At 42.6% G+C, this 21,753-nt stretch overlaps 1 protein-coding gene across 1 annotated transcript; it reads left to right on the top strand.

Moving 5' to 3' along the window:
* Positions 1–1,468: 1,468 nt before the first annotated feature.
* LOC149999906 (zinc finger protein 627-like) lies at positions 1,469–3,556 on the top strand. Its single transcript, XM_090290194.1, has 4 exons — positions 1,469–1,486; positions 2,207–2,333; positions 2,529–2,589; positions 3,205–3,556. The coding sequence occupies exons 1-4, from the start codon at positions 1,469–1,471 to the stop codon at positions 3,554–3,556; spliced, it is 558 nt and encodes a 185-aa protein (XP_090146320.1).
* The last annotated feature ends 18,197 nt before the right edge of the window (positions 3,557–21,753 follow it).

A 21,753-nucleotide genomic window follows, 5' to 3' on the forward strand; every position in this document is an offset into this window, starting at 1 on the left:
AGCAATTTTGTTGTTTGTCATGTTTAGTGTCCTGTGACCTTCCTAAACTTACTATTTGGTGTCTATTGTTAATTTTAGGAAAATTTTAGTAATTGGTACTGCACTGATTTGTTTATTTCTGTCTTTTTTATTTTTATTTTTTAAGGTTTTATTTGTTTATTTTTACAGAGAGGGGAAGGGAGGACAAAAGAGAGGGAGAGAAACACCAATATGTGGTTGTCTCTCATGCACCCCCAATTGGGAACCTGGACCGCAACCCGGTCATGTGTCCTGAATGGGACTTGAACCAGTGACCCTTTGGTTTGCAGGCTGACACTCAGTCCACTGAGCCACACCAGCCAGGGCTAATTTCTTTTAAATATTTTATTTATTTATGTTTAGAGAGAGAGGGGAAGGAAGGGACAGAAAGAAGGAGAGAAACATCAATGTGCAAGAGAAATGTAGATTGGTTCCCTCTCACATGCCCATGACTGGGATCTGGCCCACAACCCAGACATGTGCCTTGACAGGGAATTGAACTGGCAATCTTTCAATTTGCAGGTCGGCACTCAATCCACTGAGCCACCAGCCGGGGCTGTATTTCTTTTTAAAAAGTTATTCCCGTTATATGTTTTAAAACTTTTTCTTTAAAGAAGGTTGCCCCAGTGTTCATGGATATTGTTTTCTGTCTTTTTGGTTATTTGTTGTTTCTGCATTATTTTTACTGGGATAAATTTGAGTATTGGTCATGTTTAGAACAGAATATTTGGGCCATATTTTAAAATGTCATGTTTATTTGCTCTTTCCCAATTTTTGAAATATCAGATGCTCTATGATGTAAATTATCTTATAGATCTAAGAATAGAAGTTCATTTTAACTTTTTGGACTTCTTTCCTGTAATTGATGGAATGACATCTTATAAGTAACTTAAATTCCAATCTAGAAACTTGAAGTCTCTGACTCTAATTATCGATGTTTGACTGCTGAGAGCTTTAAAACCTCATAACTCGCCCCCCCCCTTTGTCTTTACATTGATCTGAAGAGACAAGAAAGCCTTAGTACTTTATCCTGTGGTGTAGGAAGAGATTGACTACACGCAAGCTCAGTCTTTGTGTATGAACTCTGATCCTAGCCCCCACGCCCTCCCACCTCCAAGCTTAATAAAACAAGTCCATGCACCTTTCCTTGCTCTCTAACCTTTTTCATACCTGTCTGAGGATCCTGCTTTACTTTCTCTAGACACCTAAATTATGCAAGTAATAAACCCTTTCATACCCTATTGGCAATGTGTGGTGTCATCAGCTGAGGGATTTCTACGCCCAGGGGTTGAGTTATCCTGCCTGCCACTTTACTTCACAGCAGAACTCAGAAATGACAGAAGGAAATACCAGTTACACAAATGCTTAACACTTATGTTGCAGTCGCCTGCAGTATTCAGTACAGTAACATGCTATAGAGGTTTGCAACCTAGGAGCAATTTGCTATACCATGCATCCTTGGTGTGTGGTATGCTATATAATCTAGGTTTGTGTGTGCACACTGTATTATGTTCCCACAATGACAAATTTGCCTAACAACACATAACTCAGATTGTACCTTTGTCATTAAGTGGCATGATTAACATTTAGCTCATCAGATTGTACAGAAAGAGAAAGGAAGAACTGAAATTGGCGAATATTACACAAGGTAAAAGCAATGCTTCTCCCTAGAATATTTTTATTCAGCCAGATGCATCTGATAGCTTGTAATGTCCTGGAGGACTTTAGTGAGATATGGCCTGTTGCACCTTGTTAAAAGTTGGGTTACCTGAGACCACATGGACTCTCATGCTTGGTGATTGGAAAGCTTCTATTTCTTAGTTAAATTTTATTCATTGAATGCAGATTTGACCCTCCATGAGTAATAAGAAAGAACATGAATGAATTTTTCCACACAACGCATTGATGGTATTAAAATGGCAATATTGGTTTTATTTATATAGCATTTCTGTCATTTCCCAACATGCTCTGAACTTTGCCATTAGAGACATAAAAATGTAATGTGATCACACTAAAAATGTGTGTTCATGGCGGTTGTTAAATTTATGTGGACAGAGAGCAAGTTTCTGATAGCCAAGTCATTGAATAAATGTTTGGAGATGACAGAATCATATGCAGCCTTCTCTTAAATGGATTATAGGTGTCCAGTGCTGTCATTTTTACTCTCCATATATTTGAACTGTTTTAGGACTCATTTGTCCTTGAAGATGTGGCTATAAAGTTCACCCTGGAGGAGTGGGCTTTACTAAATCCTTCACAGAAGAAACTCTACAGAGATGTGATGTGGGAAACCTTCAGGAATCTGGCTTCAATAGGTAAGGTTGACAAGCTCCCTTCAGTTCCTCATTTGGAGGACTCATATTTCCTACCCATCAACATAGTCTAAGATGTGCAATGTGGGAAGGAAGGACACTGGCAAAAAGTCACAGCTCATCATAGAAGTAGAATGTGCTAAATCTTCTATAATTTCTAATATTTTGTAATTATTTTTCTGGGTCTACATTTTTTAGGTAAAAAATGGGAAGATCATGACATTAAAGATCAGTACAAAAGCCAGGAGAGAAAACAAAGGTGAGTCACAGTCACAAGAGAAAGCAGTGTTTCAGGTGAGAAATCTGTTTTCTATGAAATTTTAAAAAGCAACCAAAACAACCCCTACTTTAAATGTATTGCTTCTTAGGATATTTTTACCAAGTTACATTTTTATAAATGACATAAATAGTCAACATTTGCAAAATAAATCACAAAAAAGTCAGCATTATTATACCCTGTATATAGCTATCACTGTTTTAGTAATAGCAAGGGGGAACTTGTCTTGCAGAGCCTTCATTATATTAAATTTCAAACAATTCAGGCAAAACATAAAACCTATACTTAAAAATATTAATTAATTTATTTTTAGAGAGAGGAGAAGGGAGGGAGAAAGAGAGGGAGAGAAACATCAGTGTGATGATTGCTCGCATGCCCCGAACTGGGAACCGGGCCTGCAACCCAGGCATGTGCCCTGCCTGGGAATTGAACTGGTAATCTTTTGGTTTGCAGGCCAATGGTCAATCCACTGAGCCACACCAGCTAGAGCTAAAACCTATACTTTAAATATGAATCATAAATATGTTTAAATATTTTAATAATAAATACTAAAGAACTAATAAAAATCATTAATAATGTGCTTCCTGATTTTTACAGAATTCTCGTGTTAAATAAAAACTGTGAAGGGAAAAGCATTAGTCAAGGTGGGGAAAGTAAGAGTCTTATTCCAAATCTCAATCTGAAGAAGAAATCTCTTCCTGGAGTAAAACCATATGAATACAGAGTATGTGGGAAAGTCTTTGCGGATCATTCATCCCATAACAGGCAAATCAGATGTCACACTGGACATAAGCTCTCTGGGGATCAGAAATATGGAGAGAAGCCATATGAATGTAACATATGTGGGAGAGCCTTTAGTTATCTCCAGAGCTTTGAAAAGCATGAAGGAACTCACAATGAAGGAAAACCTATAAATCTAACAAATGTGGAAAAGCCTTCATGGGCTTAAAATCCTTCAAAGACCCATGATCACACATACTGCACATGCTCCTCATGAATGTAAGGTATGTGGGAAAACCTTTAGTTCTTTAACTTCTCTTCAAACGTGTGAGATAACCCACACTGGAGAGAATCTCCGTAAGTGTAAACACAGTGGGAAAGCCCTGAGAAATTATGAAAGTTTTCAAAGATATGAAAGAACTCACGTTGAAGAGAAACCCTATGAATATGTTATGTGAGAAGGCCTTCAGCTATTACAGCTCCATAGAATCACACAAATATACTCACACAGCAGAACAACCCCATAAATGTAAAGAATATGGAAGAGAATTCAAACAGCACAGTTCCTTACAAACACACAAAAAGACTCACACAGGACAGAAATCCTATGAATGTAAAAATTATGGTAAAGCCAACGGTTATCTCAGCTCCCTTCAAGTACACGTGAAATAGGTCCCTGGAAATATGCCTTTTCGGTGCAAGGAATGTGGGAAAGTATTCATCCGTCCGACTTAGTTGGTATCACAGACATGAAAGAACTCACACTGGAGAGAAACTCTGAGTGTAAATGATGTGGTGAAACCTACAGAGATAATAGTTCCTTACAAATACACAAAAGAAAGCACACTGGAGAAAAGCCTTTTAAATGTAAGAATGTGGAAAAGCATTTACTTGTAACAAAATCCTTCAATTACATTTCAGAGTGCACACTAGAGAGAAACCATATAGGTGTGAAGAATGTGGGAAGGCGTTTATTGATCACTCTTCTTTACGAAGGCATGAAAGGATTCACTGAAAAAACAGTGCCTGTCAATACTGTGGGAAAGACTTCAGTTTTCTCACATCTTTACATGTGAAAATACCCACTGAAAAGAAATAAAAATGTAAATGACATGATAAGGCTTGATGAAAATTTATTTTTGTATAATGTTCCAGAAACTGTTTAAGGTGAAAGAGTTATTAAAGTTATAAATAATTGTGTTTACCAAGTTCCTTAAGTATGTTATTGGAATGTGGATTTCTACTATAGTTGTCCTTGAACAATGTGGGTATTAGGGGCACCAACCACCCACATAGTCAAAAATCTTTGTATAATTTAAGCCACTTCTCCGCATGGCTTCTCAACTACAAGTGAAAACTATAGTTTATTCTTTAACAACAAGGGTTTGAACTGCCACTTATAAGTGGACCCATGCAGTTCAAACCTGTGTTGTTCAAGGGTTAAATATAAATACTTTCAGAAATGAGTATTGTAGTGATATAATTTTGGGAGTTGTCTTTCAAAACTATTACATATTAGTAATTTTTTATTATGCTAATAATATTGTCTATTTACTTTTTGAAGTCTACCGGATTTAAATTGTCTGAATTCAAGTGTATTTCTACTATGCAATTAAATTCATTTTTTATGATGTATTTGCTTTGTGTTAAGGGGGCATTGAAAAATGGCAGTTTGTTATTTTTGATTTTGCTGTTTGAATTTTCCTACTGGCTTTGTGGAATATTGTGGGTATCTCTATTGCATTATATATGGTTCTCCCTTTCTTTCAGAAGGAGATGGTATAAGAGACTTTTCTCATTTTTATTCCAATAAAAAGTTGGAGTAAAGTTTTATGTAAAAATTATAAAAACTATTTTTATGTTTATTGTTACTTACATATTTGACCTTGTGCTTTGGATTTTTTTTTTTCTGAAAGTCTTGTTGGATATATTTTGATGTAAGGGGAGATGCCTGTGATATGATCAAAAATCTAGATTTGGAGCTGTCTCCCTGTAGGTAAGATTAGGAACTAGATTGCCCACAATTCATTTTCCTTGTGGTTCCATATTAGACTTTGCCCATATCCTCACTTGCATGAGATTTGGGGGGCAGATGCAAAGAAGGCATTAGTCACATTGTGGAGCCACCATACAGGGAGAGAAAATGAGACACAGGGGCTTCAAGGACATCATCTTCTAGCTCATTTTTTTTGGATTTTTTGCCTGCCTGGTTAAGAGCATTCTCAAAGTGGCTACGATCTGTGTGATTTCCATTTTCTTAGAGGTATAGTTTTCCACTGGTGTTTTCAAAAGATTCACTTCTAAGATCCATCAGAGTCTGGCTTTTTCTGTAACTTCTCCTGTGTCCACCAGGAAATTATTTCAGCCTTTTATGCATGGGACTATTGTCTGATTTCTGTTTCTTCTAGATTATATGCATATAAAGTCTGATATGTATATGAAGCAGCTTATGCTGTGAATAGTTCTGGTGATTATGTGTTCTCCATTCATCATGACATCTACAATTGTAAATTGAAAAAAAACCCATGACAGTTCATTTTTCTACTGCATTTTACAGTGTTTGGCTTGATCTGTTTTTTTAATATGACAGTAAGCACTTCTGTCAAGAATACTGGGTATTTTCTGTTACTTATAGCTTAATGTAATCCCACAAAGTGTTTTATGTTTGATTGTTGTGATTAAAATTAAGCATTTTTGTCAAACAAATACTTCTCTTGTTATTTTATACAAAAATTATATCAACTTTTAAACTAGAATTCTAACAAATATTGTGTTAGAGGTTATAATTTCTATTCAAGGAAGCAAGACCTTTTTCTGTGTTGAATACTGTGAAGAGGTAAACTTGATTCTGTCATTACCACTCATAATGCTAGGAGGTAAACACAATATAGTGGAACTAACCTTAATTCAGAAGAAGCTCTACTCAGTGATGTTAGTATGAAGAGGGGAATATCGGTCATTATTATGATTTAGAACTATATCTTTTACCATTTTTAGAGATATGGTTATAAAATAAAATACCATTATAATTTTTGGTACATTCTGGTCACTGATTACCTTTGATGAAGGTGGTGTGTGATTTTTTTCTCTTTAGCAAGATAAGACTTGCTCTTAAAAGATTTCAGGCCAGGTACTAACTAGTCTTCTGCAACAATTTTGTTTTTATTGTTATCTAAATACTAATCCATTTTTTATGGTATATTAGACACCATTTACTGTAAAGTACCTCAGTTAAAAATATAAATCTATTTCTAACTGTACTGCACAGTATACTTACTATTTCTTTTATGACTCAACTGAGTCCTTTGTGATTAAGATAATTATTTAAAAACCCCACAAACCTAGCAATAGAGAAATAGAGGGACACAATTTCAACCAAACTTTTTCAGAGACTACACTCTTGTTGCTGATTTTTCAAAATTCCTTAGTATAGCATGCACTTTATCTTTTTCTTTTTTATTGTAATTTACCATTACCATTTATCCCCTCTGTGCCCTCTTCCACCTCCACCCAACACCCCTCCCCCTGCAGTCACCACACTGTTGCCTGTGTCCATGAGTTCTTTCTCTCTTTTTCCTTTTTGCTCAATCCCTCCACCCCCCACCCCCCTTACCATGCACTTTAAATTCAACATATGCCATTAAGCACAAATAATCAAGACATTGTCATATTTGGAAATATTGTCATGAAACAAGTTCTTTTAGTCCTGCTGCTTATATTTTTGTGGGAAGAGAGAGATGGTTAACAAATGATAGAGTTTTGGTTTATAAATGAAAATAAGGGCTGTGACAGAATGCAAAAAAAGAACAAAATATAGTAAGGAATCTGGGGTATGTATAACTTTTCCATGTGAGTATGTAACCAAAATGCAGGTTCTCTTTTAAGATTATCTCTTTGTCTTTAACCTTTGGCATTTTAATTATCGTGTGTTTTGGTGTGGGCATCTTTGGGTTCATCTTGACTGGGATTCTATATGCACCTCCTGAACTTGTGTGACATTTTTCTTCACCAGGTTAGGGAAGTTTTCAGCCATTATTTCTTCAAACAGGTTCTCTATCCCTTGCTCACTCTCTTCTTCTTCTGGTACCCCTATGATGCAGATTGCAGATGTTGTTATGCTTGTTGTTGTCCCAGGGGTCCCTTAGATTTTCCTTAATTTTAGAGAGAGGGGAAGGCAAGGAGAAAGGGAGACAAACATCAATATGTATGAGGAACTTTGATCGGTTACCTCTTGTACATGCCCTGACCAGGGAATGAACCTGCCACCCAAGCATTTGCCCTGACCGAGAATTGAACTGGCGACTTTTCACTTTGCGGGACAAGGCTCAACCAACTGAGCCACACTGGTCAGGGCTAGACAGTCCTCATTTAAAAAAAAAAAAATCTCTTTTCTTTTTGATGCTCTGCTGGGGTGCTTACTGTTATTTTTATCCTCTAAATCATTGACTTGATCCTCTGCTTCATCTAAGCTGCTTTTGATTCCTTCTAGTGTATTCTTCATTTCAGATATGTATTCTTCATTTCTGACTTCTTTTTTAATGGTTTCTATGTCCTTTTCAATGCTTACTATCTTTGTTTAAGTTCTCATTGTTCCCCTTCGGTCCTTGAGCATCCTTATAACAATTGTTTTAACATGTTAAGCACCATGTCAGTCACTGGTGACTGGCACTGTACTTTCCGTTCGGACCGTGTCAGTCACTGGTGACTGGCAGTATACTTTTCTAAAGTATTTAGAATGTATTTCAAAAAAAAATTGAGTACAGGTTGCAATAAATACATACAAGAAATATATCTGAAGATATATCATACATGCAGTCTTATCAGAACCTTACACAGATCTCCAGCCACCAGCTATTGGTGAAATCGGATATGGGGGCTAAACAGAAAGGAAGACAAACAGGCTGGGCGCTTAACGTGTTAAACTCTGAATCTGGTATTTTGGTTGCTTCCATTTCACTGAATTCTGGGGATTTCTCTTGTTCTTTCATTTGGGGGCATATTTCTTTGTCTCCCTACTTTGCCTTTTTGTGCTTGTCTTTTTGTATTAGGTAGAAATCAGCTTGTTACAATACGATGACTTTGTTATGTAAATGTCCTGTTGGGCTTGGTGGCACAATCTTTCAGATTACCTGAGCTCAGTACTCCAGGAATATTTCTTGTGGGTTATGTGCACACTCCAGTTGTAGTTGAGTCTGCGATGCTGTTGGCCCTTTTGTGGGTGGAGTTAATTCTTCAGGCCGGCTGACTATAAGGATAACCACTGTGTATGAGTCACTGTGCAGGGGCTGCTCCCTGAGGTGGAGTTGTTCCCAGCAGGGTCTGGTGCCTGCTGGAATCCTCCTTTGGGTGTGCCTGTGTGTGGCTATTTGGGTCAAGCTCTAGTGTGGTCTGAAGTCCTTTTTATAATTTCTGAAAAAACCTTCAAACTGTATTCCATAGTAGCTATACCCATTTACATTTCCACTACACTTGTTATTTTTTGTCTCTTTGTTAACAGTCATTCTTCAGGTGTGACTTTTTCATTTACATTGCTCAGATCTTTAATTCATTTTGAATTAATTTCTGTGTATGGTGTAGACAGTGGTTCAGTTTCATTCTTTTGCATGTGGGTGTCCACTTTTCCCAACACATTTTATTGAGGAGACTATCCTTTGCCCATTGTATAGTCTTGACTTTTTTGTTATAATTCATTTATTTATTTACATTATCTAAGTTTAATTTATTGCAAAGCTCAAGAAAGCACACTAGAAGTTGGCAGCTTCTATTTCACACCATTCACAGTTCTCACTCAATTCTTCATTCACTCACCCAGGCAAAAAAAATGTTGGTATACACAATGATGTCTGATGTTTCTTAATTTCCATAGTATAATAGGAAACTCGACATTTCAATGAAAAAGGTAAAATGAAGACATTTATCCTCAGAATATAAATAAAATACTTCTGGAAGAGGGATACTTGAAGATATGTTTTGGAAAAATCATATGCAAAGTGAAAGGGGCACCATTTCAAGTGCTGTAGAACTACATTAAACTTAAGTACATTTCAACATTCAAAATAAACAAATCTAGTGTTAACAAAAGTTTCAATAAGCTAAAATTATCTTAACAGACACAATGAACAGTGTAAATAATATTAATGGGCATCGAGTTTAATAGGGCAGACAATAATTGCTTTTGCATTCACACTTTTTCAATTACATTTTTTTAAAAAAATGGTGCTGCTTAAGCTATGAGTGTTTTACAAAAATTTAATTTTAATAAATATGACAAGTGCTAAAAATATAGTCAGATTCTCATGCAAGAAATTATGTAACCAAGACAAATTTATAATAAAGGCAACTTGCACTCAATATGAGCTCTACCCTTATATCTTACCAAAAGGGCAAATATCATGAATTAAACCAGATGCTTACTTGAATTACAAAAGTAACATTTAATATGAAAATAAACTGTCTATAAATATGACAGTAATAAATTGCAAGATACAGCCCTGGCTGATGTGGCTTAGTGGATAAAGTGCCAGTCTGTGAACCAAAAGGTCACCAGTTCGATTCCCAGTCAGGGCATATGCCTGGGTTGTGGGCGCGCGCGAGGCAACCAATTGATGTTTCTCACACTACGATATTCCTCTCCCTCTCTTTCTCCCTCCCTTCCCCTCTCTCTGCAAAATAAATAAATAAAGTATTTATAAAAAATAAATTGTAATCTACAATGCATACAGCATCCAGAGTAACAAACTCATACAAAACAAAAATATTTTAATACCTTTAAAATTCAAATTTTTCTTTAAAATCATTCATGAAAAAGATTCTCAAGTCAGAACGAACACCTCAATTAGTCAAGCATTAGGAAGTGACATTACAGCTACTTAATGTACAGAGACACCCTTTCACCGGTCCTCACCTCCTCACGTCTCCTTCAGAATCATATGGACTCTCTTGCTTCTCTGTATTTCCCACTCCGTCATTTCTTCCCATCATGAAAACTGAACTTGTTGAACACCAGGAATATGTTGATATGATGTTGTGTAAACCTTAACATTTTGTTGTTGACCATCTGCAGTTATTAAGCAAGCCAGTAACTGGTTAGTAAATGCCTCCTCTGTTAGCTCTTTACTTATCCGTCTGCACCTGTGACTGCGCCTCTGCTTCCTTTCTCTCCTTCCATTGTCTTGCTGAATTTCTGAAAGTATAATTTTAGAGATTCTACGTAACTGTCAAAGCCTCAGGTACACATGGCAAGAAGAATATCTTCTCCATTGATTGTCTTCTGTTTTTCTTGATGGCATCTTTCACTTCAGATCTTCCAGTTCCTTTCAAATGCAGGGAAAACCATGAATTATATATATATAATTTACAGAAAGTGAAAAAACTGGTGAAATAGACCTTTGCTGCAGATGGGGCCCCTTCTGATTAACTAATCAGAGAACTATGGCCATCTAACCCTGCAAGCCAGCCCCCTCAGCTCATTGCTAACCCTCATCCCCACCTTTTCTTGTGCTGCACTACCTCCTGGGCCCACCAGGGGGCAGGCACTCCCAGTAACAGGACTTGACCCTGCGCCAGGCCCTGGGCTCCAGAGAAGGGGGAACAAGGGAGCTGAGGCCAGAAACCTTTCAGCCTAACCCACTCTGATGACAGATGGGGAGACTGAGGCTGAGGTTTTCCCAGTACTGAGAGCTCAGGACTCAGTGAGGGGCTTTCTACTTCCAAATAGTATCCTGATCCCTCATACTCACCCTGAGACTCACTACCCTCCTGACAATCGTCCCTCGCAGTGTCCAGCAGCGGCAGGTAAGTGAGGATGGTGCTGAGGAGCACGATGGCACCCTGTGCCCCCAGGGCGGGGTGGTGATGAGCCTGGCTAGCAAGTGCCCCCATGGGCCTTCTGAATCTGTTCAACCTCAGCCTTCTGTCCCCACCCCCACCACAGGGCTCCCATGGAGAGCAGCCAAGGACCCTTAGCAGCCTTCCCCTAATATCTCCCTATCCTCCCCTCCAGGACACCAGAACCACTTCAGTCACCCCCAGGGCCAGCTTTGAACAAATCCCAAAGTAAATGTTTCCTGCTTTCCACCCCCCTTTCCCCAGTTCATCCTGCACCCAGTTCTTCTAGGCCAAGAGCAACGCAGGCATTCCAGGCTCAGTGGCAGCAGGAGCTGGGCTGGAGGAGGAAGGCCCCCCCTCTGAAGGAGGCCTCCAGCTAGGAAGTAGGAGCCCCCTCCCCTTTATTCTGGGGCCCTTTCCCCACAGGCATCCTTTTATTTAAAAGGCAACTCACTTTTATTTAAGCAGCCAGAAGACCCAGCCAGCCTAGATGAGGGTTTTCATTGGTTCCACTGAGCCTGGAGGTCTCGTGGGGCTAGGGAGGGGGCTCTCATGTTGTCACATGGGGCCTCCATTCCCACTTCTACGAAGCAGGTCTTTTTTGACCAGAATTGGTTTCAGAAGGACAGAATTCTCTTGATATTAAGAAAACACTTGAAAATCTCCAGTTTGGCTCAACTTGGGGTCTGACATTAAATGAAAGTGATTACCGAAGTGGAACCACTGACCTAAAGTCCAGAGAGAATCAGAGACCCTGCCAACCAGGTCAGGCCCCGTCCCCAGCCAGTCACAGAGGGGACCCTGGTCCATCCTGGAGCTCTGATGGAGAGTGGCCAGTACACTCATCCCCATGTCTTCTTCTGTCGGTGAAGTGAGGGGCTTTGCAGACCAGATACAATGACACGTAAGGAGACATCCCCGAGGACTCAGCTAAGAGGGGAGAACTACAGCACTGCTTCCTGTGGCTTCTGTCTCCTCATTGACTCCTCCTGTCCTGGATGAGACAGAGCTCACACCTGGGACCCGAAGAGTAACACTCCCAGGAAGGAGAATTTTAGCTCAACCCAATGAAGGAGCCAGGTAGAAAGTGAGCCTCCCATCACTGGAACTGGGAGTCAAAGGGGTCAGACCCCAGACTCCAATCCTGAGAGCTGGGAAAGTACAGTGAATTTCCCCTGACTCCATAGATCCCTGGGCCATCCCATAGCATATCTGTGCCACCTTGATCCAGAGCTCTATCACCCTGTCCCTGTTCTGGGCCATCATGCTTGGGTTCCCGAGAAGGGTAGTAATAGCACAATTGGCCACACTGTTGAAATGGAAGACAGTGGCATGGATGGGGACACCAGGTGTTCATTGCCCCTGTTGGTCCCTTGGGAACAGATGAGCCCTGGCAGTGATGGGGCACCTACCTTCTTAAACAGATCCTGGGAAGGACAGGGAGTGTCACCAAGCCATGCAGCACTGAGTTCAGCATTCACAGTCCCCCACAGTCCCAGGTAGGTCACTAGAGCTCATGAGCATATAGCCTGAGTTTTGTGGGAATTTCTGTTTTTGTTTTTTTCCTTGTCCACTGAGGGTACCTAGTATGACACAACCCTGGCTGGAAAGGGAGAGTGACATTTGCACAAGCACAGCTTCACTTTCTCTGCCAGATGGTGGCTCATACCTGCCCATCCTGAGTGGCTTCTTCCTCCCTTTCCGATTACCCATTGGCTCAGACTCCCCATTCAGATGCACGTTCTTTCATGGCAGCTACAACCACGGGCTTTGTTTGATTCTCATGTAGACAAGTACACATCGGGTGCCTAAGGAATGCTCAGGCTGTTGACATCTGGGCAAATGGTTGACTGACCCAAGTACCAGGAAGCACCTCAGTGAGACCCCGCCCCACCAGCAGGAGGGGCATATCTCCCCTTCCATCTGCTCCCCCTCATTGATCTGCTCTGCTCTTCTGCCTGGCAGGTCCTCTGAGTGTCCAACTTTACTGTCCCTGTGTGGACACTGAAGTGTTGGGGGTTAAGGAAGTTGCCCAGGTCACACAGTAAGAAAACGAGGGACCTGGGACTTGGGTAAAATCATACATTCCAGGTCAGCAAATGGCAGGTCTGGGGACACTGATAATGAGGGGTGGGCCATCAGCCCAGCCTAAGAGGCTCACTGCATCCATCAGTCAACTGCCTGGCTGCCAGCTGGGGACAGAGCCCTCCAGAGGCTAGGCTTCTTGTTGCTCAGCAGGTTCTTGTGGTCACAGCCCAGGGCCAGAAGGCTCTGGGGCTGAAGCTGGCTCTGTCGTTACTGGTACAGCTGGAGTTGGAATCTGCATTGAAGCCAAAGGTCCAGCTGGCTCCAGCTCAGCGGCTGGCGCTGGGGCTGAAGCTGATGTTGGCACTTGCTCCAACTCCTCAGGGGCTGATGGAGGGGATGCTGGCTCCAGTCTGAGCACAGGTGGTAGACTTAGAGCCGGAGCTGGCTCTAGCCCAGGGGCTGGCTCTTGCTGTGGTGCTGGAGCTGGTGTGGAGCACACCTGACTTTTCCTGTGCCTTTCCTAAGCCAGGAAAGGTGCTACTGCCTTTAAGGGAACTCCAGCCCATGACCCCACCTCAAACAGTCTTCCCATCACCGTAAACCACCAGAAGGATCAAGGTCTGGAGCTCATCCAGGAACTCCCAGCCACTTGGAGTTGTGTATGGAGGGACAGTAGTGCCCAAGCTGAAAAAAGATTCTGGACTTTCAAAGTACAATTTGATTTTAGGGGGCGGGAAGGATTGTGTAATCATTCCCTTTAAGACATTTTTTTTTTGGTCTGAGGAACAACAGGCCTGTCTGCAATAATAGCCTGTATTAAGAGCATTGTCCCAGTGAGTCCTCAACAGAGATGAAAAAGCAGAGGCTTAGGGATATCAAATGGCTGCTCCAGATCCTGCAGGTCAGAACTGAGAACTGCCCAGAGCAGGGCTACACCGCACTTCCCTGAGCTACTGAGGCTTCATCTGTCCCCAACATGGAGGGGAAGGTTCTGAGGAGTGTCACCCCTCCTCAGTTTGGAGACAGTGTACAGGGCAGACACATTCTCTGAGAGCCCTCTTGATTTCCATAAAAACACGATTGTTCTTCCTTTTACATTAAATTGAGTTTTGAGAGCCTCATTATGGAGCTTCCAGATTTAGTAAAGGGGCAAATGCTTGGAGATTTCAGGAAACCAGCCCATCACAGGGAAAAGATCTGAGCAGATGACTCAGGGAGGAGGAGGAAATGGTCAACAGCTGACAGGTGACACAAAATATCACTGGGGCAATTGCAAGTCAAGGACCCTTGTGAGAGCATTGGACAACCTGACACCAGGTTGATTTCAATTTTAAAAAATGGTGACTTCTGAGTCAGGCCAAATGCAAGGAAGCAGCCCACCATCAGAGTGCAGGTGGCAATGTCACTGCCACAGCCTTTTCAGTGTGGAATCTGGCTGTAGCCATGGACGCATGAAAACATTGTACATGGCAACTCTCTTCAGCCAAGGATTAGCATATGTTAAGAGCTGAATTGTGTCTCCCAAATTCACGTGTTGATATCTAAAGGCCCATTACTTCAAATGTGCTTGTACATGACCCTAAAGGAAATACGGTTGAGTGAATTCATCGGGGTGGGTCCTAATCCAAAATGACCGATGTCCTTATAGGAACATGTGGGGTCACAGAGAAACACAGAAGAAACGTGAACACAAAGATCTGAGACGCTCATCTACAAGACAAGGAGAAGGGCCTCAGGAAGAGCCAGTCCTGCTCTCACCTTGATATGAAATGTCTAGCTTTCAGAACTGGGAGAAAATAAATGTTTGTTGTTTACACCAAGCAATGTGGATCTATGTTACGGCAGCCTGAGTAAACTAATACCACCCATCTGGATATACTTGAGAGGTTGCCGACAGAACTGCGGCAACTGAACTGAATCAGGTTGAAGTTCAACGGCATTACAAGACCACATCGCTGCGGCAAATGGCCTCCCTTGTGGGACATCATGAGAACAAGCAAGGCCCCAGCTCCTGGCCATGGGAAGTCCTGGTCTGTGAGAGGACGAGTTGCACAGAAACCTGTAGAATAACTGAATCTTATTTTCCTTTTTGTGCACAAACCATCCTATTAAGTGTGACGTGTGTCAGGCTTGGAGAAGGTCTGGAGGGACAGTGGATACCTGGGGCCAGTAGTTCAAACAATCAAAACAGGAGCAAAATACAAGATGCTCATGGCCTAGTGTGAAGTCAAACAATATACCATTTTCTCTAATATTCCCACAAATACACGAGGACTGCTTTCTGCCCTTTTATCTAGCGTGTGGTGGTGGGAGAATGGGGATCCGGAGTCCTCTGGGAGTGGGACAGAGGAACACTCTAGTGGGAAAGCCTGGGAGGGTCCCAAGGAGACCCAGATTTAAGTCCAGGTTCCGGGCCCACTTGGGTCAAACTGAGATCCTGGGTGTACACAGCCCTCTGTGCCCACTCTCACCTCTGACTGGCTCTGATTGTTGGTGGCCTGGTGCACCTGCCCAAGGAAATGGAGAAGTTATACCTGTCTACCAGTCTCCTGGGTGGAGCTCTGTAAAGACAGTGTCTGGTGTCCAGCACAGGCAGCACTAGGGACCAACCTGCGCATGACCACAGTGGTAAACTCATCATAAATCCTGTCCCCCTGATCACCTGCATAGACCTCCACCCAGGGAGGGAACAGATGACACCTCAAGGGCCTAGGATTACAAGTGGGTAAAGAAGCTTGTCCAGCACTCGCTTCTTATCCTACTGGCCATGACTTGGGGAATGACTTGGCAGACCCACCAGGCTTCCAACAAACTGCTGCCGCTGCCCAGGTTGGCCCCCCTCCCTGCCTGTTGTCCCCCACCCCAACACAGATACACACACAAGTGGCAAGGGCTGAACAGCTGCCCCTGTGGGCTCACAGCAGTGGCTCTACCCCAACTGACCTGCCCGGGGCTGTCGTAAGTTCCCTGGGGCTACATGCTGCTGAGTGAGCACAGACGTTGGAGGGGAGGTCAGAGTCCCTGTCTTCGGTGAGTGAAACAGCTTTCATTATCAGCTTTCCAGAATCCACGGCCTCAGGAAGTTGGGAGAAACTGGAGACCATCCTGCTCGCTCAGCTGCCTCCAATCAAGTGAGGCACAGGGGTCTTCCTCTAGAATGTGGGTGCCTGGTTACCAGAGTTCTAACTTGTTTTGTTCTGTCACCAAGGATATGAGGTCACTTCCTCAAGAGTCCATTACCTTGGCCCCTCCCTTCAATCAGACCCCCTCAGAGCCCCCTCTGGGCTGGTGACTGCTCCCGCTCCTTGCCCATGTCATCTCTCTCACTACAGACGTCCGACGCAGGCCTCTCCATGGCTCCCTGGGAATGTAACCCGAGTTTCAGCTTGTGCAGAATGTTTTAAAATATTAAACTGTTGTTGAGTGTGAAGTGTAGCTTTCTCTGGGGTTAGGACAAGAACCTCATCTTCCAGGCACAGCTGGAGGTCTGTTTCTGGTTCTAAGACCATGGCCATCTGCATCCTGGGATCTGCCCCCCTTCCCTCATAGTAAAGCTCCAAGTCCTCGACCTCCAAGGGATGCTCAAATGGGGGGGAGGGAGAAAGGGGCTGCTGGCCACCTCACCCTCCCCAACCAAAATTATGGGTGGCCTTGCAGTCATCTCCTGGGCATCCCTTGGGGCATGGAGCTCAGGCAGCAAAGTCTTCCCATTGACCTCGAAGAAATTGGGGACTTACCTGGGTTGGGGTTGGGAGGAATCCACCAGCCAATGGTGGCTCTGGGCATGAAGCTTTCACTGTGGTGCATCCCTATCTGTGGAGAGAGTAGAGTGTGGGAGCTGAGTGCTCTTCTCAGGCAGCATTGTCTTGAGTGTTAAGGGCGTGACCAGGAGAAAGCACCAATGAATCAAATTTCAAACACACACACACGTGTGTGTGTGTGTGTGTGTGTGTGTGTGTGAAAATAATACTATATACAATTCTGAATTAACATGTCACTTAAGGACAAAAAAATAAAAATAAAGATCTATATCTAATTTGAGAACATAGATATAACAACTCTTTAATGAAATCCTATGTTGGAATTTGTTGGAATATCACACCCATAAAAATATTATCCATTCTGAATAGGTAGGTTTTACTTTGTGACTGTTAGGGCAAACACTGGATAATTCCATGACTTGGATCTCTATTGGTTTCACAACACACAAAAAAACAATGTACATAACAAATGAAAAAATTTGAAAAACTAAGATGTCCATTGTTTCCTCACTGAAAACCCAAGCTCTCACTTTAAAAAACAAACCAATTTGCAACCAAAAGAAGACTTCCTGCTGCCCCTGTGTGATAAGTAGAAAAAGAACAAAATGCCTCTCAAACTTAGAGTAGAAAATTACTAAGCACCCATCCCGAGCTAGCTGTAACCTGTCCCAGAAAGAACTGAAGTTAGGCAACCATGAAACAAACATGGCCTGCAGTCTCGAAGGACCTGAGCCAACACCTGTGCTAACACAGAGTATCCATCACTGGCCATGTACCTGATCACGAAGTTCCCTATTGTCAGAGGCAACTGAGGCATAGCTGCCAGCACCCTGCTGAGACCTGGTTTCTCGCCTCTTGAGCATTTCCCAGGAGCAAGGGCAATAGATCTCCTGGACTTTCTGTTCCCATAGCAACCATCTCTAACCAGAGGGCATTGTTACAGAACTGACCATCATGGTGACTCAGTAGAACCAATCAGTTTTAGATACCTTGTGCTTAGAATGTTAAGTCTGGACTACCCAGCCAATGGGGAAACGGGAGGGCACCCTGCGTTAGAGCTTAAATACTCTTGTCTGTCCTGACAACCGTGTGCCTGCCTCTGGCATAGCAGCTGTTTCTGCAGACTCATGAATGAATCTCTCACTTTGCTGCTGAAGTCCTGTGTCCCAGTGTCTTACTGTGAGCATTTCTCACACCTGGGAGGTCCTATCCTAGCCCCGCAGGGAGCCCTGTGTTAAAGGGTATTTCTTAGGTGTCCAGCCAGTAGGGTAATCAGCTGAACTTGGGTCCCAGACTCTGGACCCCCGCGGTTGCATGCTTCAACCAAGCAGAACAAGGAACTTGACCTAACTGGTATTCCTTTGAGCAGTGACCTATTCCTTTGAGCAATGACCTGGGGAATAGTGGAAAATTTTTGTCTGTACAAGCTGTATTTCTGTCCAAGTTCTTGCACCTGCAGGAACAAGAATGCACCTGAAATGCTTTATAAACTCCCCAATCCCTAAGGTCGGGGCTGTCCACCTAAGTCTGGCTTGTGGATGGGTGGGCAGTCGCTGGCCAGCTAATAAAGGCTCTTTAAATTCTAATTTGGTTGTCTCCGACCGTTTGATTCCCGCACTTGCTCCACAACACCCTGTGGCTCACACTGTGCACCATGGTTATGCTGTGCACATCCTGAGCTCACATGAGGATCTCGGGTTCCCTGCCCATGCCAGGGGGACCCATACCACGTGGGAATTCAATACTGAAGACCAAACTATGTCAGCCCAGAGAGCTGAGCATGTGCAAGTCCCATGTGAAGAAGAGGAGGGGGAGGCACCATTAGGCCTGCACCCCCCCCTTGGGACCCTCAGCAAACCACATCCTGGGATCGGCTTCTCTTCCCCGAATACCCTCTTCAAACCTCTCTCCAGGGCCACTCTCCCCCAGGGCTGCTCCTGGTTGTTTGATTCCAGGCCAGAGATGCGCCCTCTGCCGGCTAACTTCAGCCTGGACCTCTGCAGTCTGGGGCCCTGGCCCTGCTCTGCACCTCTGCCTCCCTTGCTGAGTCTGCAGAACACCCAGGAAGGCCCAGAGATGTCCCTCCTAAAGGGATTGTCCCTGAGTACCCAGCCCACAATCAAGAATTGGCTCATGGCACTCAGGAAGAGGGAACCCCTGCTTCTTCTAGGGTATCTGGATAGAACCTGTCGTTCTGGTGTGGCTGACACTTTCAATGTGAATGTTGGATTTCTTGAGTCTAATAAATTGTTATAAAAATGCACTGGCTCTATTTGTGTTTATTTTTAAAATGTTTTTGTTCAGAAATTTGAAATCCCATATGGTGCATTGTTGTTTCTATTGGACTTGGCCAAAGCATAGGATAGATAGCAAAGCCCAATGAGAGCGGACAGTTAGGAATTCCCAGGGCAAAGGAAGCTCTGCCACGTCCGGAGAAGGTGCAATTTACCCCGCAGCATGCCTGCGCGCATGCACACTCATACTGTGAGGTGATAAAAAAGCTAACCTATTGTGGTCATCATTTTACAATATATACATATATCATAACCCTGGCTGGTTTGGCTCAGTGGATTGAGCGTCGGCCTGCGAGCTAAGTGTCACTGGTTCGATCTTCCAGTCAGGGCACATCAGAGAAGGAAAACTCTGACTCCAAAAAACCTCCGCTGCCTTGCGGCATACCTCTTCAGGGGAAAGGCTAAGGGAGTAAACCCCGACAGAAAATCCGGAGCCGGAGTCCCTAAGGCGGTTTGACGTTGTAGTTAACACCGGCAACTCCTGCGGCGCACCTGAAGCCAAGCTGTATTGACTCCGTCTTTCCCTTGGACCCTTCAGCTGCGAAGAGAGGGGGGGTCTGCTGCATGGGCAACAGCAGACCCTCCATATCACCCTGCCCAGGCTCTGTAGCTTCAGCTTCACTGGAGAGGACACTCCAGCGTCATTGCAAGATGTCGATTCAACACGGGAGGAGACAGATACCGTGTCACTCCCGAGTCGGACTGCACAGCCATTCTCGGCGGTGCAGATAGACTCTTAAGAAGCTACACCATCGTCTCTCGAGACGGACGGCTGCCGACAACATATATCATATCATAGTGCTGTATACCTTAAACTTCCACAATGTTCTATGTAAATTATATCTGATAAATCTGGGGTGAAGAAAAGATTTATCTGGAGTTTCATAGGAGCCATATTTGTAATCATCTTGGTAGATTGACAGTAGTGGGTGTAGGTGGTGTGTGCGTAGAGAGTGTGTAGTATGTACTCTTTTACTTTGGTTGAAGATCAAAATATGTATTATTTTAGCAGTCACTTGTTTCCTTTAAGAAAGCAGATCTTTGAGCATATTTAAGTGCTGTTAAGTAGAGAGGTAGATATCCATTATCTCTAGCACCTGAAATATCACAGGTGCTTTGAACAAGTGGGATTTATTCCACAGACGAAAGGTTGGATTAACATCTCAAAATTCATCAATGTAAAAAATGAGACCAGTAGACTAAAAACCAAAAATGTTAAGATCATCTCAATAGGCTTAAAGAAAATAATTGACAAAATCCAGTACCCTTTCATGATTAGAATACTCAGCAAACCCAGAAGAAAAGATTTCCAAACCTCATTATCAACATCGGTGGAAAACCCACAGCTAATATTATATTTAATAGTGAAAGACTGAATGCTTTTCCCTGAAGATAAGGAACCAAGAATGTCTACCCTTGTCACTCTATTCACCAGTATACTGGAGATTTTAGACAGAACCTTTAGGCAAGAAAAGAAATAAAATGCATGCAGATTGGTTAGGAAGATGTAAAACTATTTTTACTTCTATAACATCTTGTATATATATATTTACAAGATGTTATAGAAGTAGGCTGCTTTTCTTTCCACCTGACTGCCACCACCACCACAGACACAAGTTGTGTGCAATCTATCAGGCTAGTCAGGGTCACCAAGGTGCTGGGCAGGACCAGTTTCCAGGGACAGTGCATGCAGGTGTGCTTGGAATTCATGGACGATACGAGCTGCTCCATCATCTGCAACATGAAAGGCCCTGGGCACAACAGCAACGTGCTCACCCTATTGGAGTCCAAGCAAGAGGCTACAGGTTGCCCTGCGTTTGTGTCTGGGTGGACCACCTGGCCCATGGGAATGACATTTGACTGTTGGTAAAATGTTTATACAAAGTATGTGTATGTAAAAACAAAACAGAATAAAATCTCTAAGGAAGCCACTAAAAAACTAATGGAACTAATGATTGAGTTAAGCAAGAGTGTAGAATTCAAGATCAAAATATAAAGATCAACAATATTCCTATACACTTGTAATGAACAGTCTGATAATGAAATTAAGAAAAGAAATGCATTTACTTAGAATCAAAAGAAATCAAATACTTTAAGAAATTTAACAAGATATGTACAAAATACCTATTCTAAAAATGACCAAACATGTCAAAAAATTAATAAATGTATAAACCAATGGGAAAACATCCCAATTTCATGTATCAGAAGGCAACATTAATGAAGTGTCATGACTCCACAAAACGATCTAGAGATTCAGTGCAATACCTATTATGATCCCAGCAATAATCTTTATAGAAATTGGCAAGCTGCTTCATAAATTTATGTGGAATTGCAAATGAACCAGAATCACCAAACCCACTCTTGAAAAAAAAAAGTAGGACTAACATTTCTTGAATTCAAACCTTTTTACAAACCAAAGAGGATCAAGATGGTTTGGTACTAACACAAGGATAGACATACAGATCTGTAGAATAGATTGAGACTTGATAAATAACCCCCTATATCTATGGTCAACT

The sequence above is a fragment of the Furipterus horrens genome, unplaced genomic scaffold (assembly GCF_987537825.1).
Source record: "Furipterus horrens unplaced genomic scaffold, mFurHor1.1.pri manual_scaffold_10, whole genome shotgun sequence".
NCBI lineage: Eukaryota > Metazoa > Chordata > Mammalia > Chiroptera > Furipteridae > Furipterus > Furipterus horrens.

Coding starts and splice junctions, on each gene's coding strand:
- LOC149999906 (XM_090290194.1), top strand. Junction 2,334..2,528: donor CAGGAATCTGGCTTCAATAG/GTAAGGTTGACA, acceptor TACATTTTTTAG/GTAAAAAATGGGAAGATCAT. Junction 2,590..3,204: donor AGCCAGGAGAGAAAACAAAG/GTGAGTCACAGT, acceptor TGATTTTTACAG/AATTCTCGTGTTAAATAAAA.